The sequence below is a fragment of the Lissotriton helveticus genome, chromosome 3_1, assembly GCF_964261635.1.
Source record: "Lissotriton helveticus chromosome 3_1, aLisHel1.1, whole genome shotgun sequence".
NCBI lineage: Eukaryota > Metazoa > Chordata > Amphibia > Caudata > Salamandridae > Lissotriton > Lissotriton helveticus.
Window position 1 is genome coordinate 1,160,576,465 of NC_136061.1, and position 19,117 is coordinate 1,160,595,581.

The 19,117-nt window shown below is 45.8% G+C and overlaps 1 protein-coding gene across 2 annotated transcripts in view; it reads right to left on the bottom strand.

Moving 5' to 3' along the window:
* The window catches only part of LOC144823334 (mitogen-activated protein kinase kinase kinase 6-like), a 1,091,718-nt gene that overhangs the window by 884,482 nt on the left and 188,119 nt on the right, over positions 1-19,117 (bottom strand). For both annotated transcript variants that reach the window (XM_078681777.1, XM_078681776.1), the window contains exon 3: positions 4,872-4,895. In XM_078681777.1, coding sequence (XP_078537903.1) covers positions 4,872-4,895 — 24 coding nt within the window. The remainder of the gene's footprint in view (positions 1-4,871; positions 4,896-19,117) is intronic.

Sequence of the window (19,117 nt, forward strand, 5' to 3'; positions counted from 1 at the left end):
TTTTTCCTGTTCGTGTGTTTGTCCTGTGGGTTACACCCCACCTGTGATCTGTCAATCAGTAGCATAGAACGCATGGCCTCCCAGACCATGTATTTCTGACTGTGGGGGAAGAATGGAGAGGTCATATCAGGGGATTGACCAGTGTTTTGATTTTGTCTTTGTACATACACATCATTGCATAGATCAACATCAATATTAAGAATATGACATCAGGGTACAGGCAGATTGGTCGGACCCGAGGAGCAAAAAAGAACTCTGCATTTTCAAACCAAGATAGGCATTACAACTTCACTGTTATGCCCTCTAGACTAAAAAATGCCCCTGCCACCTTCCAAATGTTGGTGGATAAAGTTCTTGCTGGGCTGGGATCTTTTAGTGCAGCATATATTGACGATATTGCGGTCTATAGTTTTATTTTGCAGGATCACCTGATCCACCTTGGTAAGTGAAATGCAGCTCTCACTATCAAGGCAAGCAAGTGCAAGATAGGGCAGGGCTCGGTTGCATACTTGGGCCACTTTGTAGATGGGGGCCAAGTTCAACCCTTACAACCCAAGATCCAGAAAACTGTGGGCTGGATAGCTACAACCGCCGAGACTCAAGTTAGGGTGTTTCTTGGCTTGACTGGGTACTACCGGAGGTTTGTGAAGGGATATGGGTCCATTGTGGACCTCCCTCACGGAACTGAATAAGAAAATGCTGAAGCAAGTAAACTGGACAGATCTGTCAAAAGGCTTTTGACACTCTGAAGGAAGCGATGTGCTCAGAACCCATTCTAAAAGCTCCAGATTATTCAAAGCAGTTCATCATGCAGACAGATGCCTTGGAACATGGGATAGGAGCGGTCCCGTCTCTAACCAATGATTATGGCCATAACCAACCTGTTGCTTTTATTAGCAGAGGGTTACTCCCCAGACAGCAGCGATGGATTGCCATTTAGATGGAAGCCTTTGCAGTGGTGTGGTTCCTAAAGACACTGAGGCCATACATTTTAGCTCGCACTTTCTTGTTCAAACTGACAACAGGCCTCTCAGGTTTTTTATGCAAATGAAAAGTGAAAACTTGAACTGTTGAGGTGGTACATTTCCCTACAGGGGATGGACTTTACAGTGGAACACCGACGTGGAACTGACCATTCCAATGCAGATGCCTTTCCAGATTTTTCCACTTAGCGAATGAGGCTAACCATTACCAAGGGAGTCTTCATTTTCTTCCATTTGGGAGGTGGTTATGTAAAAAAGTGTCCTTTTTGACATGGTTACCACCCACCTTTTGCCTGGAATTTGATCGGATGTCCACTGGAAGTGCACAGGGTTCCTGCTAACCAGGTCCCCAGTGCCAGATCTGTTTCCCAAAACTATGAGATTGTTTCCCCAATTGGGAATACCTTGAGTATCCTCTAGAAGTCCCTAGTAAATGGTACCACTGTCCCTAAAGCCTGAGACACTAAAGCGGGTCCCAAAGGGTTGCAGCACAAATTGTGCCACCCTAAGGGACGCCTCACTGAGCTCATGCTAACTGCCACTGCAGGCTGTGTGTCTTGGTGCAGACAAAAAGTGAAAACACAACACAGCATACAGCCTGTGTGACCATCCTGCCAACACTGTATGCAGTACAAATACGTCTCCCTACAACAGCCCTACCGCCCTAAGGCAGGGTGCACTACACTACATATGAGGACGTAACTGCATGAGCGGACATGCCCCTGTTCTGGCAGTAAAAGTGATCAGGGAAACCATTTTAAAAGCATGTACTAGACACAGGAAAAAACGATTCCCCAGCTACATGATGGCTTCGCTGCACGGATGTTTGGTATCAAACATCTTGTATTAATAAAACCACACTGATGGCAGCATTAAATTTAGTAATGGACGCACCCAGAGGTCACCTTAGAAGTGCTCCCTGAAAACCTACCATTAACTGATGTGCTGACTGACTGGGTTTCACCAGCCTGCCACCAGAGATTGGTTTCTGATCCCTTTGCTCCCAGGGAGGGGGATGTGGGGGGGGGGGGGGGTTGGTCCTTAAACCATGTCTGCTTGGGCAGGTGGAGATGCTTTACACCCCTCGCCCACAGCATGACCTGTGGATTAGCATTCTAAGCCTGGGGAGCTTCAAAGAGGCCCACCACCTTTGAAATGCAAATCTGGCTTCTCTCACAGGAGAGGAAACCAACCCCCTTTGTCAAGACCTCTATGGCACCTTCATGGGTCAGGGTTATGCCCACTTCCCCCAGGAAGTGGTTATTTAGGGGGCGTAGTAACCCCAGGGGTAAGTAGTCCATTGGCTACTACCCTATACTCCACGAACACCCCTAAATTCAGTATTTCGGGTAGCTGTGGTACCAAGTAGTCAGATCCAGCCAAACAAAAGAAGAAGAAAGGACAAAGAGCCACGAAAGCAACAAATGCAGAAGCATCAGATTTGGAACTAGCTCTGCTGGCCTGTTCGCCTATTCGACAATTGCGCCAAAGTCGTCTCGCCCTACAAGCTCCTGATCCTCCAAAACCTGGGAGGACTGCCAGCACTTCTCTAAAGACTCAGGAACTCCAGTGGTACAGCAGAGGTGTTCACCTGTGTCTTGCAGGTACCAAAGACTGAGCTGGGATGCAAAACCCTTACACCGTTAAGCACCACTGCACCCAAGCCACCTAGTCCATGCTGAAGAAGCAACAGTGCAATCGTGGTCCCCAGATCCTGAGACACTGGGAAGCTGTGAAACCATAAGACTGAATAGGAGCAACTGACTTGGCACCAGCCCTGTTGACCTGTCTGCTGTTCCACAATGAAACTGTGCCAAAGATGTTGTGTCGAGAAACTGTTGTACCTCCGAAGACTGGGAGGACTGTTTCCCTTTAATAAAGATTCAAGGACTCCGTAGAGCAGTGGAGATGCTTCCCTGCATCCAGCAGGCACCCCAAAGTAGCCTGAGTCTCCGGAACCACAAAAACCAGATGCCACAAAGCACCACTGAACCCATGCTTCTTAGCCAGACCTGAAGAGGGCCAACGGTGCCAGTGTGGTCCCCGGTTCTCCAGAGACAAAGCCCACCTTGGACCTGCCCATTGTGGACTTCCCTGACACCATCCGCAGCCTCTGTTTGCAGGACCCTCTACCAAGAGTGGTCCCCATGATAAAAAAGTCTGATGCCTAAAGAAACCTCTGCACCCGTCGCCCCAGGAGAAGAGGACCAAAGGCGTTCCCATATCCCAGAGCACCGCAAGATTGCAGTCCCCTGTTGGTTCAGCCGGATTGGTCCCCAAGTCCAAGCCAGCAGCCTCTTTCCCGACTGACCGATCCCCATAGACTTGAATGGCGTAACAGACGCTGTGAGGCGCTCTGCATCCGGCTGACCCTAGTTCTGCCCGAAGTGAACTGTTGGTGCTGTCTTGGACCTTGTCCCATAGCCACCGTAAGTCCAGAAGATTGGTCTTTTAATTCGTCGAGTGCCCGAATGCAATACATGTTTTTCCTCCAGAGGTTAACATTGCCCTGAAGGTCTTCAATGACTATTTAAAGTATCAAAACCGGTTTTCTTCAAATCTGCTAATTTAAAATGTACTAACCGGATTTTGATGATCTTCGTGCCTAAAGTTATATGAAGATAAATGTTCTTTTTATAAATTGGTGTGTATCCTTATTGAGTCATGTGTGTCATGTATTGACTGAGTGCGTGCATTGGATGTCTAACACTCCTCTCCAAAGGTCCTCAGGCTGCTTCGCCTCACTACCCCTAGAAGAGCACCTTGGGATTGCTAGAGCAAGCCCCTGTCCACTACTAAGGGAATACTTAGACTCTCTGTATGGCATAACTCTTTTTGGGATACCATTTAAAGGGCCAGCTTCCTACACTTAGATTGTCTATTTTCCCTTCACTACATAATCTTCAAGCCCCATCAATCCTAGTCGCTTCACACTTGTGACACAGGCTACTTTTATTCTTAAAACATGTTGACATTACGTAATTTTTATGTTTTTAGTTTCCACTCGTAGGAAATGAACACGGATCAGAGTATGGCAACAGCATCATCTCACAGGCAAACTACCCCTACACCTTACTGCATCTCACCAACGTAAATACTGCCAAAACCATAATTTGATTTCTGTTTCACTGCAACACTTCCAAACCCTCACCACTGGAAATTCTTTTACACCACAATATGCCTTATCTGAAATTCCTCCAATCCTTGGGTGTCACACAAATTGGGTTATTACTGTACTCAATTTCTCGAAAAGCTACTGCAAAACCAGACGAGCACCTCGAACCCAGATAACCTGAGATTATGAAACCAACAAAAATTTGATTTCTTGCCAAAAGGACTTTTCTAACAGAACAGTATACTGAGCAAACTAATGTCAAAGCAACCATAAAACCTTTATCATTTTTCAACAAGTAATTTTCATGCTGGTGGTTAGTAAGCAGTACACTTTATTAAAAATACACAGTTTTATTTTCCATCTGGTATTGATAGATACGTGATTTAGTTGTTCAGGTCTCATATTGGAATGCCCACAATCCAAGAAGGTTGTCCTGTTCTGGTGCAACATTAGGGGTGGACTTGTAGCAAGAGTCATTAAAATCCTGTATCAAGTATTTGCCTCCCCATGGGTTAACTTCCTTACCCCTTATTCTTCTGGTTCTCTTTATCCATCTTACTAGTCCCTTAGTCATTTGTGCTCTATTTCTTTGAGCACTTTTTTCCTTTCCTTTCCCATCTTCAGACTCAATTTGTCAGGGACTATCCCCTTAACCAGGTTATTCGCTAGTCTTTCACTACTTTTTGTTTCCCCGGTCCTATTATTTCCTTTTACGATTACCCTCAACAGCTATAATGGGGGATAGTCAAGAGTTGACATTTCACAGCACTCACCACATTTTTCGGGCAAACATCCTCCTGCAACAAATAAGAAAGAATGTAGTCAGGTATGGATAAACACTTCAAGGCCATAATCAGAACCTGAGTGATGGATGCTTCAAGTAATGACATAGAGAGCATTGTACTGGCACATCCCACTATACAGATCACTCTGCCTTTGCACATAAGGAGGACCACATATGTCAGGCATTGACACACCCTAAAAGAACAACCCAGTCCAAATCATCACAACAAGCCCTCACAATGGAAACACAAGCAGCTGCAGACCAGTTTAGGTCTTGGAAGGTCTCGTCGCACAAGTTACTACTTGTGTAACGATATATCTGTAAGAGACATTAGTTAGTGATAGATTCCTTACCTTAGAATATCCCCAGGCGTCACACTGGATTAGTTAGTGATAGATTCCTTACCTTAGAATATCCCCAGGCGTCACACTGAATCCGGAAAGTTTTGCTTAGTAGTACCAATGTGCGTCAGTAGGTGTCCTGCGGCTCCGCGCCAGTCACTGGCGTCGTAAGGGCCGAGATGACTTCATGGAGACTACTTAGGCACCATCCACGCAAGCGGATGTCAGTTCTGTACACATGCAAGATACTGACCATTGGTGTATAAAACTAGGGTCCTAAAAGGGGATGACCTTAACCTTAGTAAACAGTTCGCAGAAATGGGAGGATGGGTGGGGCGGTAAGGAATCTATCACTAACTAATGTCTCTTACAGATATATTGTTACACAAGTAGTAATTTGTGCGTCTGAAAGAGACGCGTTAGTGTTAGATTCCTTATCTTAGAATAGATACCCCAGCAATATCAATCCCGGTGGTGGGTCTGGGCAGCAGCCGCGCTATACAAAACTCCTTTTCATTTCATTTTACTTCATTCGTCTGTGAACAAAATTACACCAGGAAGTCACGGAGAACTCTCCGGACTTGACTGTTGAGGCAGTAGTGCTTAGTAAACGTGTGCAGCGAGGCCCACGTAGCTGCCTGACAAGTGTCCTGCAAGGGAACGCACCGTCCCAAGGCAGTAGTGGATGCAGTTGCCCTGGTCGAATGGGCCCGCAGCCCCACAGGAGGCTCCTTCTTGGCCAAGGAGTGGCATGCTTTGATGCACAGAATGACCCACCGGGAAATGGTCCGTTTGTGCACAGCCCGACCTTATTTGGCACCCGCGTAGCCAACAAAGAGCTGATCATCCACCTGGAACTGTTGTGTACGCTGCAGATAGAATGTGAGCGCACATTTTGGGTCCAGACGGTGGAGTCTCTACTCTTCCCTGGAAGGATGCAGAGGCGGAAAGAAGGTGGACAAAGTGATGGTCTGCCCAATGTGGAAGGGCATGACAACCTTTAGCAAGAAAGAAGAACGGGTCCTTAGAACTACCTTGTCCGGATGAACTGAAAGGAAAGGAGGTTTGGAAGAAAGAGCCTGGAGTTCACTCACTCTTCTGGCAGAGGTGATAGCTACCAGGAAAGCCATCTTTAAGGTGAGAAGACGTAAGGACAGTTATGAAGAGGCTCAAATGGAGCGCACATTAAGTAAGTCAAGACAAGATTCAAATCCTACTGAGGCATTATGAAAGGCACGGGAGGAAACGTGTGTGCAATGCCTTTGAGGAAACAGTTAACAACCGGGGACTTAAAAAAAGAAGGCTGATCAGGAAGCCTTTGAAAGGTGGAGATGGCAGAGAGATAACCTTTGATAGTGCCCAGAGATGAGCCCTGCTGGGCTAAAGACAGAAGAACCTCCAAGAGAGGCAGAAAGGGAATCCACAGCTTTTGCTGTACACCATGCCACAAATTTGTTCCATTGGCAGGCGTATACCGTCTTCGTGGAGGGACGCCTGGCTGCCAGAATGACATTACAGACCTCGGGAGGAAGGTCGAAAGCTGTCAACTGTCGCCGCTCAATCTCCACGCATGGAGGTGGAAGCTGGACAGGTTCCGGGGGAGGACCGTCCCCTGCTTCTGCGACAGAAGATCCTTCCGAAGAGGCAGATGGATCAGGGCATCGATGCTCATACTGAGTAGCTCGGGATACCATACTCTTCGAGCCCAGAACAGAGCCACAAGAATAACTTGGGCCCGGTCGCGCCTGATCTTCTTCAGCACTCTAGGCAGAAGTGGTATAGGTGGAAAAGCGTACAACAGACTGCAGCTCCACTCAAGACGAAAAGAGTTTCCGACCGAGTGCCGCCTAGGAAATTCCTATGCGCAGAATTGATGACATTGCGCGTTCTCTTCGGAGGCAAATAGATCTAACTAGGGCTCTCCCCACTGCAGAAAGAGACGTTGCACCACATCAGAGTTCAGACGCCGTTCGTGATCCATCATGCACCACCGGCTGAGTTTGTCCGCCTTGGCGTTTAGAGAACCTGCCAGGTGTTGAACCACCAAGGTAATGCCTTGATGGTCCAGCCATGTCCAGAGGCGCAGAGCCTCCTGACATAGGGTCCAGGACCCCACTCCGCCTTGCTTGTTGCAATACCACATGGCGGTGGTGTTGTCCGTGAACACCTGCACTACACTTCCCCAGACAGAGGGAAGGAATGACTTCAGTGCAAGTCAGATCGCCCACAGCTCCAAAAGATTGATATGGAGCTGGGACTCCGCCGGAGACCAGAGACCTTTGATCTCCGCCTCTCCCAAGTGGCCTCTCCATCTCAGGAGGGACGCATCCGTCACCACTGTGTGCCCCGGTGGGGGAAGGGAGAGCAATCTGCCATTGACCTAATCGCGATTCGTGAGCCACCACTGCAACTGTTGTGCAGTGCCCTCCGAGATCTGGACATGATCGGACAGGTTGCCCTGATGCTGCGCCCACTGGAACTTCAGGTCCCACTGCAGAGCCCGCATATGCCACCTGGCATGTTGCACTAGCAGGATGCAGGAGGCCATCAGGCCCAGGAGCCGGAGGGTCATCCTGAATGAAACCCGGGACAGAGGCCGAAAGATCGGAATCATAGCCTGTATATCCTGAACTCGCTGCTCGGGAGGATAAACCACAAACCGCGTTGAATCCAGAACCGCTCCAATAAAGGAGCTTCTGAGAGGGACTCGGGTGCGACTTCGGAATGTTGGAGAACCCCAGCCAATGCAGGCGGTCGGCCGTAGTCTGAAGGTGGGCGACGACTTCCTGGGGCGAGCACGCCTTCAACAAGCAGTCGTCGAGGTAGTGGAAGACTGACACCCCTAATCTGCGCAGGTGAGCTGCGACCACTGCCATCACTTTCGTGAACACCCGAGGGGCACTGGTAAGGCCAAAGGGGAGCACGGTGAACTGAAAATGCTCCTGCAAGTCCAACGCTACCCTCCAGTCTCCAGGGTCGGGGCAGCCAGGACCAGAGTCAGAATTTCTCCTTTTGGAGGAAGCGATTGACGTCCGGAGGTCCAAGATGGGGCACAGGCCCCCTTGTCCTTCTTGGGGACTAGAAAGTAGTGGGAATAACTACGACTCCCTACTTCCTGCCTGCGAACGTACTCGATGGCCCCCTTGGCCAAGAGGGCTGTGACTTCCTGTTGGAGAAGAACCAAATGATCCCACAACATACAGTGGTACCGAGGTGGGGAGGACTGAAAGGGAAGGTAGTAGCCCCTGTGGATGATCTGCAGCACCCACTTGTCTAACGTAATGACGCGCCAGTGGGGGAGGTGGTGGCGGATCCTGCCATCCACCGGCGTGGGGTGTTCCACAAAGCACGGATTAGGAAGGTTTGGAGGTAGAAACAGCAGGGGTGGAGGTGGACTGACCCGCACGCTGATTCACAGACCCGCATTGAGGCTGGTTCGGCACAGCCTTGTTTAAGGAACGTACCTTAGTGCCTCTGCCCTGGCCACAAAAGGAACGAAAACCAGGAGTGGCCGGGTTCTTTACAGAAAGACCCAAGGACTTGGCCATGGCCCGCGAGTCCTTAAAGTGCTCCAGTGCACTGTCGGTCTTATCGCCAAACAGGCGGGTGCCATCGAAGGGCATGTCCATGAGCGAGCTCTGGACATTGGGCAGGAACCCAGTTGAACACAATCAGGCGTGGCGACGCAACGCCACCGTTGTAGAAATCGCCCTGCCCAACGAGTCGGCTGTGACCAAACTACACCGAATGGCGAACTTAGCCTCATCCTTACCCTCAGCAATCGCCTGAGAAAGGACAGCCTGGACCTCCTCAGGACACTGAGGCAACACCTGTGCAACAGTATCCCATACTGCATGGGAGTAGCGGCCCAATAAGCAGGCGGTGTTCACGGACCGCAGCCCCAAACTGGCCGAAGAGAACAACCACTTACCAAACTGTTCCAGTTTCTTAGAGTCCCTATCCGGTGGGGCCGTGGGAAAGGCACTCTGCAACATCGAGGCCTGGATGACCAGGTTCTCAGGCGTGGGATGAGTAGTCAGAAAAGCGGGGTCGCCAGGCGCCAGCAGGTGGCATCTGGCGACATTCTTATCCACAGGGGCCCCCGTGGCCAGCCGCGACCAAGTGAACTTCGGTAAGGGCGTCGTTGAAGGGAAGCAACGGCTCCGACTAGTAGACGCCGTCTGGAGCACCTCAGTGAGGAGGTTAGTTTTGAGGGTCACTGTGGGGAGGTTGGGGTTAAGGGCCTCCGCAGTCCGACGGAGCACCATTGTGTAGGAAGCCCCTTTCTCCATCGTAGGCGGGTGAGAGGCTAACCCAGGGTCAGAAGAGACATCGAGGTCACCTGCATCCTCCAGTTCGTCCACCAAATCCTGCTCGGAGTCACTCTGCTAGGCAAGAGGGTCCTCGGACCCCTCTCAGTCCTCCTCCGCCTCTGGTGCAGGAGGGGCCCGTCGCAGCTGCAGTACCGGAGCCGGAGAAGGGATAAATGGCGCTGAGAACGGCGCCGGCCGGGGCGAGACCGGCGCCGCCTCCCAATTCAGGTCCCAAGTAGGAACAAAATGGTCCTGGAACCGGGGCAAGGGTGGAATGAACGGCACCCACCGAAGCTCAAAGGGAGGCGCTGGGGCCGGAGCCTGCAGCACTGGACCTCGTGGCACTGGGGCCGGAACCAGTGGCATAGGATATTGTGGTGCTGAAGCTGGATCCGCAGTAGAGGGCCAACAGGATCCGGACACAGGACCGCAGGGCCCGGAGGCGCGCAGGCGGGAGCCCTAGGACTAAAAAGGCGGTCCATGGCAGCAAGAAACTCTTGCACGTGTTCGGGAGTCGCCGACGGACCCAGTAAGGGGGTAGGCCACAGGACTCACCGTCTCCAGAGGAGCCGCTGGGGCAGAACCCCTGTCTGCATCAGAGGAGCGGTGGGAGGTAGTCGGAGAGCAAACACGCTTCTTCGCCTTCTTTTTATGGCGTTGTTTACCAGAATCTGATGGCGAACACTTGGAGCCCGAAGAGCAACAACTGCAGTCCCCCGCGAGTGGTCTCGGGAACGGCCCGAGACCGGGAGCGGCGGTGTGAAGAATGCCGGAGCTCCAGCAACTTCCAGCGCTGCTCCCTCAAGGCTTTCGGGGCCATGGCACGACAGTCCTGACAGGCCCGGGAGTCATGGTCAGTCTCCAGACAGTAGAGGCAAACATCGTGGGGGTCCGCCACCGACATATTACGGCGGCAGGCCCCTCAGGACTTCAATTCAGACATCCCTACGTGCACCAGGAGAAACAAGGGGAAAAACTAAAGTCTCAAAAAAGCAGTAAAAAAAGTGACTGAGGTACATGCTCTATCCGGATCTGAGCTTGATGGCACGGAAAAAGAAAGAACTGACGTCAGCGCGCAAGGGTGACGCCTAGTAGTCTCCGTGACGTCATCTTGGCGCTTACGACGCCAGTGACGGGCGCGGAGCCTCAGGACGCCACCTACTGACGAGCAGGGGTACTGATAAGCAAAACTTTCCAGATCCAGTCTGACGCCTGGGGATATTCAAAGGTAAGGAATCTATCACTAACGTGTCTCTTTCAGATATTAAGTTTCATCTTTGGTTTACATGGCATAGCGGTGGTATCGAAGTCAGGCCATATGCTAAGAATGACATTTGTCAGGCTCCCCATAAATGGGGTCCTACATTTTGCCTCCCCTACCCCATTAATGCAGCAAATTGAGACAAGTGGCATGTGTGTGGAGCAAAATATGTTTGTGTGTTCCACAACTGACTATATATGTGCACTGGGGATGGTGTCCTCCCCAGGAACAGGACAATTACAGCAATGCACCTCACTACTTTGACTCCTAATCATTGAAAGTCCCTACTTCACAAGCATCACAGGTAAGCTTCTCTACAATTACATCACAAACCACTATTTCACATTGACAAAAGCCTTTTACTACTCTAAACCTTGACCTCTTGAGCCTATGACCTGGGAATTGCTAAGGGCTCTTATCCACTCATTGCTGGAGATTTTACACTCGGCTCTACAGTTCGACATGACACTCTACTCTGATACGCCACTCCACTGGACGCTAATTCACTCCACTGTATTCAACTACAATACTCCAGTATATGACACTAGACTTTACACAACTCTTCTTCACTGTACTACTCTCCACTTTACAGCACTTCAAACACAACTCCACACTGCGACTCGAAACACATTTTCATTAAATAATAAAAACCATTAGCATACAATGAAAAAAACAACGGTTAAGAAAAATCTTTAGCTCAAAATACATTTGTTCTTTCCATACAAACAACTTAAAATACATCATTAAAAATTGTAAAGTTATAATTATAAGTTCAATTTATAATTTACTCATCACCTTCAAAAGTCACGTACCCCTGAATCAAAGTCTTGCCACCTCACGCGCCACACTACTAGAGTTACTACCTTTTCCATGCACTGTTTATACATATCCTTGTATACTACATCACATGTAGCATGCAAAATCAAAACATTCATAGCAACACTTTTAACTTCTCAAATGACATGATTTGTCACAACACAGTGCATGGTAGAGTGGCGAGTTATAATTAGTGTTCTCTGGTTAGCAAGCTGAAAAGGGTGAGCATCAAGATCCGCTACTAATAATAATTTAAAAGTGGCGAATAATTTGTAGATGAAGGTTATAACTATAACTTCAGAATTTTTCACGTTTGTGTAGTTTAAACTTGGATTGTATAATGAAAATAAGTTTTAATTACTAAAACAGAGCTTTAACCGTTATATATATATATATATATATATATATATATATATATATATATATATATATATATATATATATATATATATATATATATATATATATATACACATACATACACACACACATATATATACACATATATACATACACACACACACACACACACCCCTACTCCAAATGGAGAGCACACACACCAGGGCTGCTGGAATTAGGCTTTTTTATTTCATAGGGCCTCCTCCGACCCAGCAAACAGTAGAGAAGCGTTTCGGCTGGCGCAGCAGCCTTTTTCAATCTGGTGAGCGCCATTTTCATTTGACATTTACACCCTGTCCCCCTCAGACATAGAAAAAATGTTGGTCACAACTTATAATACATCAAATTGCATACAAATATGTAAAAAAAATACATTGCCGTGAAAACATATGAATATAGTTAGTGGATATTAATATAACTAATAATAGATATGAAAAAGCACAGTGTCATGAAATGTACCCATTTGGGTGCATAGTGTATAAACAATCCACTGAACAATATATACAATATATAAAATTGACTTTTACACAAGAAAAGTATCTTTCCTTATGTTGGAACACGTGCTGTTGCAGTGGCATATCCTGAAAAAATAGTGCAGACCCCGTTCATGTAGCCCTTTAAATTTAGAGCAAGTTGCGGAAATACTTGGCAAATGGGAGACATGATTTGGTTCATCGGTTTCCTTTAAAATACATATACATATATACAAACACATATATATATATATATATATATATATATATATATATATATATATATATATATATATATACACACACACACATATACACACACACACACACATATATATATATACACACACACACACACACACATATATATACACACACACACACATATATCAATCCGTTTTCTGCAGAGGCAGAATGTCTCTCGCACTCCCAGCAATTACAAGGACGACTCAGTTCTTGGTTACAACGCTTTGGTTTCTTTTAAACAGCTCGTCTTCAGCATACTCCTAGACGCGTTTCGCGGCAACACGCCGCTTTCTCACGAGGCTGACATTTTAGCAGTGTTCGTGTGTGTGTGTTGAAAAAGTATTAAAAAAATATTTGAAATTCCGTGGGGAGACACCAAATCATGGTAACTTCCTGTGTGGATGTCGCTAAGCATTGTAGTAAATGTAGTGCAGTTGGTTATTTATTTATCTGTGTGGGAATATATGACTCTGGATATATCCCGAGTATCCTGTTCCCATGGTTACCATTAGTCATCCACTTTTCCCTCCAGTGGGTCTATGTGTGAGGGTTTGTTCCTACCGTGATGCTGGAATATTTATCGTTTAACTCTGGGTATATCTCATGTGTCCTATTCTCATTGGTGCCACTTGTCATCCGCTTTTCCCTCCAGTGGGTCTATGGAAATGGATTTATTACTACCGTTGGTAGTTGTGCCTTCATTTGTTTCAGGCGCTTAGGACCATTGCACCCTCTGATGGGTGTTCAAAAGTGTGTCCCCGTTTCGATCATTATCTATGGTATTGGTAATTCAGGAATATACTGTTCCTACTCGTAGTGTGTGCACTAATACTAAATTCCATATTTGCAACATCTACTATGTGAATTATAAGGATGTGGGTGAAAAAATGAAACTTATAAAACTCAATATACGGTTAAAACAAGGAAAGAGAAGTCTTTTATCATGTTCAGAAAATGTCTGGGATCCTGAGGACAAGTCTGGGTTAGATAAGATAATGAAGCTCCTCATCCTGGTTCAGACCATAAGGTGTTAATGTTCGAAAGTTTAGGATGTGCTTTGATTCTTTTTGTCTCAAAGTTTTGATGCGATCTCCCCCGCGTGGGTTACTTGCAACTGTTTCGATAGCATAGAATTTAAATTCTTTCCAATCGCTGTTGTGTTTCTTTTCCATGTCTTGAGATGGCATTGCTTCGATCGCAATTCAGTCGCCCTCACATGTTCAAGAATTCGTTTTTTCAATTCACACTTTGTGGTCCCTACATATTTTAAAGCACACGGGCATTCTACTATATAAATAGCATACTGGCTCTTGCAATTAATAAGTTGTTGTATCTTGCAAGTTGTGTTAGCCATTAAAATCTCCTTTTTGTTTGTGGCAATTGCGCACACCTTGCATCCTGAGCATTTAAAGAAACCTTTTGGTTTGAACCATGAATCTGGTTTCTTTGGCATTTGGAAGCGACTATGAACTAATTTGTCCCGTAGATTTTTTGCTCTTTTATAGGTCACTTGTAGATGATCCCCCACAATCTTGGCTGTTGTAGTGTCCATATGTAGGATGTGGTACAAAAGTGGGTGGTGATGGACGGAACATCTGAATCAATCAAACACTCACACCCAGTCAAAAGATCTGGGTTTAATCTATCACCGTTCTTTAGCCCACTCTGCCACCCCAGTTCAGCCATGGCTATATGCAAATCAGTCTGACCCTGTGCCTCATGGGAACAGTCCATCCCGAACTGCCAAGCCATGTCTTCCCTGGACCGGAAACAAGCTTCCGAGGACCGGTTTCTGGCATTCCAGCCTTCTTCAGCCCGGGTTGCTTGAATCCAGTGGCAAAGTGAGCAAGGGGACTCACGTCTGAGCATACCCTGCCACACTTATGGCGGCCAAAAGCGGTACAAAAGTGGGTGGTGATGGACGGAACATCTGAATCAATCAAACACTCACACCCAGTCAAAAGATCTGGGTTTAATCCATCACCGTTCTTTAGCCCACTCTGCCACCCCAGTTCAGACATGGCTATATGCAAATCAGTCTGACCCTGTGCCTCATGGGAACAGTCCAGCCCGAACAGCCAAGCCATGTCTTCCCTGGACCGGAAACAAGCTTCCGAGGACCGGTTTCTGGCATTCCAGCCTTCTTCAGCCCGGCTTGCTGGAATCCAGTGGCAAAGTGAGCAAGGGAAGGCATGGCTTGGCAGTTCGGGCTGGCCTGTTCCCATGAGGCACAGGGTCAGACTGATTTGCATATAGCCATGTCTGAACTGGGATGGCAGAGTGGTCTAAAGAACGGTGATGGGTCAAACCCAGATCTTTTGACTGGGTGTGAGTGTTTGATTGGTTCAGATGCTCCGTCCATCACCACCCCCTTTTGTACCCCATATGTACGATGTGCCAGTTTTTTCTCAAAATATGCATTACTTGGTTATTGCTCGTTGAGAAAGTTATTAGTCTTATTTTGTTTTCTTCTTCTGATGTGGGGTTCTTTTTTTTTTATTAGATCCGTTCTGTTTCTTGTTTCCGTTCTTTTCAAAGCAGAGTCAATTATGCCTTGATTATACATCATCTTTTTGAATCTTGTTGCAGCTTTTTGTCTGTGTTTGGCCCATTCCTCTTTGTTTGAGCATATCCGTTTAATACTGAGAAATTCCCCGTATGGAATGTTTTTGATTAGGCTGGTTTGGTGGAAGCTATGTGCATGTAGCACAGTTTATTGCGGTTGCCGGTGTAGTGTAGTATGTACCGCGCTGTTTTCAATACATATTTCTGTATCAAGAAATACCACTTTGGATTCACTGATTTCGTATGTGAAGTTGAGATTATAGTTTGAACTGTTCAGAATATTGAAATATTCGGTGAATTCTTCTTTCGAGCCATCCCAGACCAACAGGAGGTATGTATCGTAGCCAGGTTATGGTTTTATTTTGGAGTCTTTCGTTTTCGTTGCTCCAAGCCCATTCCTGTTCCCAGAAGCCCTTAGTGAGACAGGCATATGATGGACTAAAGGAAAAACCCATCCCTGTGCCTTTTTTTTTGTGTGTAGATCTGATCACCAAACATAAATGCATTTTGTTCTAAGCACAGCTTTATCATTTCCATTAACATGATGTTGTGATTTGTATACTGTATGTTCCGTTCCGCCAAGAAATGTTCACATGCTCTTAGACCGATGTAATTTTGTATGTTTGAATACAGTGAAACCACGTCCATAGTGATCAGCTTATATGTGGATTGCCACGGTGTTTCCTGCAAGTGTCTTAACAGGTCGCCCGTGTCTTGAAGGTATGAGGTTAATCCTTTCACATAGGGCAATAAGAAAATATCTAGGTAGTTCGCAATGGGCTCTAACAATTACTCCTTCGCTGAAATTATTGGCCTCCCTGGTGGTTTCGTGGGATGTTTATGCATCTTGGGTAAGAAGTATATAGTTGCCATTTTAGGGTACGCTGTCTTTAGATATTTAGTTTCATCTTCGTTTAGAAGGTGTTTGGCTAGCCAACCGTTCCTCTTTCAATTTAGCCGTAGGGTTGCTCTGGAGTTTGGCATAATATTCTTTATTTTTAAGCTGCGAATAAGCCTCTTTGATGTATCTGTCGGCCATTTTTATCTCTATAGTGGTGTCTTTTTGTAAGTTGTTTAGGGCTTGTCGTTCCTTATTTGAGAGATTATCCCTTGCGTTGGGTTTGGATAGTTTGTATCGGTCCTTTATCACACATTCATGGAAAAAGTCAATTTTATTTCCTTGGGGTAGTTGAGGATAGAATTTTGAAGGTGGTCACATTTTGCTACAACCTGCCCCATTTGTGTAATGTGTTCTTCTATATTTTTTCCTTACAAATTTGTAGAGATCAATTTGAGTCTCTGCCAAGTCGATCTCATTAGTAGGCCAAAAGCTCAAGCCTCTTTTCAAAATACTTATTTTCACATCGGTAAGATTTTTTTTAGACAAGTTGATTATTTCCAATTCCTGATCCGTGTCTATATCTTCGGATTCAGGATATGGTGCTGTGATTGATTGTAGTTCCATTTTTGCCGCATGCTCCGGGTCATTGTTCCCACACGACCTTCTCCAGAACTCTTGTATTTCCGCTTGTCTCTCCTGATTGGTTTTTTCGGGCATATCCTCTGCCTCTTCCTCTGCCCCTGGATGATGGTGGAGGTCCCATCTTTTCCCAGTTTTTTTGTTGTAATGAGAGTTTCATCTCGTCTAAAAAAGATATCTTTGCTCTTTGTTCTGTTGAGCCTCCTTCTTCTCCACTTAGGCTTGCATCTGTTGATGTTAATGAGGAAAGGCTCCCTTTATCAGCACTGAGGTTGAAGCTTTCGTGGTTTTAAATCTACCAAATTTACGTGCATACGTAAAAATACGGCCCTCTTGATAGTCCTCCTTGTCTCTCTGGAACTTATTTTGTTTCCGCATTTTGACCGATTCTTCATGTTTGGTAATATAATATTCAAGTTCATCTTTGAATTTCTTGAGGTCTGTGTCCATATCTATTGCTGCTAGTTCTTTCTCCAGGTCTTTTAGTTGTTTTGTAATTCTTTCCAATGATATTTCAATATGTTTTATTAAAATCTCCATTAATCCCAAAGAAGATTTGAGGATGTATTCCCCCCATTCATTTAGCAGATCATTGCTGGTGTCCTGGTGGTTGGGCATCAGGTTGATTCTCAATCCTCGAGGTACCCTTCTGGCATCCAGATATTTTCTTAGGGCTGCCACCTCCCACCATTTATGGATTTCTTTTTTTGATAATTTCTCCCAGGTTTTTAACATCCGATTTCCTATTTCCAGACGTTCCATCCAAGTTAGTTTGTATCCCATCATCAAAAAATTTCCCAATGACAGTACTTCTGTCTGCTTCTCTTTTATCCATGAGTATCCTGATATATTTGACGGCTTTTTATTGTTGATTCACTCGTAGTGTATTCCTGTATTGACTCGTCATCCCCTTTGCTGGTTCAAATTGTGCATTTATAACAATTATTATAGTTCAAGGATATTGTTCCCCAGGTACTCTGACCCGTGCTTTCCTACTGCTTTCCACAATATTTTAGAAACAAACCGGCAATAATGTCCAGTAACTAGGACCTTGGTAACAGAAGAATAATAATGATGAGCTCGCTTACCCCACTGGATATTTCGAGAATCTCGTGCCCTCCGGTCCGTTTTTTCTCGTTTCCCCGTAGTGTAGCTTCAGCTCATTTCCGTTCTCCTTTCTTCAATTGCTTGCCGGCGTTCACTCGAGTCCCCAATGAGAGTAATCCAAGTGTAATGGCCCAGGGTGGGGGCTTCCGAGCGCTCTGTCGCGGTGCGTTTATAAGTGCAGCAGGGCCCTGCTGCTAATAAATCAATCCGTTTTCTGCCGAGGCAGAATGTCTCTCGCACTCCCAGCAATTACAAGGACGACTCAGTTCTTGGTTACAACGCTTTGGTTTATTTTAAAAAGCTTGTCTTCAGCATACTCCGATGCGTTTCGCGGCAACACGCTGCTTTCTCACGAGGCTGAAATTTTGGCAGTGTTCGTGTGTATAAACAATCCACTGAACAATATATACAATATATAAAATTGACTTTTACACAAGAAATGTATCTATTTCCTTAAGTTGGAACACGTGCTGTTGTAGTGGCATATCCTGAAAAAATAGTGCAGACCCCGTTCAGGCAGCACTTTAAATTTAGAGCAAGCTGCGGAAATACATGGCAAATGGGAGACATGATTTGGTTAATCAGTTTCCTTTAAAATACATATACACACACACATATATATATATATATATATATACACACATATATATATATATATATATACACACATATATATATATATATATATACACACACACACACACATATATATATATATATATATTCACTGAAAAAACCATAGGTTAGAGACCATATATAGTTAGCTGGACATTTTATTGACATAAAACCAATGAAATTCCATATATAGTTAGTTGCACTAACTATATATCGCGCACCCGCAATCCACTGCTGATGATGTCACATATTACATCATTCATGACATGGTCAGTGACATCACTGATGACATCACTGATGACATCTCAAATGACATCACTGATGACATCACTGATGACATCACTGATGACATCACTGATGACATCTCAAATGACATCACTGATGACATCACTGATGACATCACTGATGACATCATCTAGTGTCTGTGTTTTTGTAAAGTTTAAATATGTTTTACATATTGAAGAATGAGTGGATGTATGGAAGACTGAGTGTGTGTGTGGCTGGCTGGGAGGTGTGTGACTCTGTGCATATCAATGTGTACTTGTATCAGTGATTGTATAAGAGAGTAAGTATGTGTTAGTATATGTGTGAAAAGTATGGTGTTCTGTGTTTAACTGTA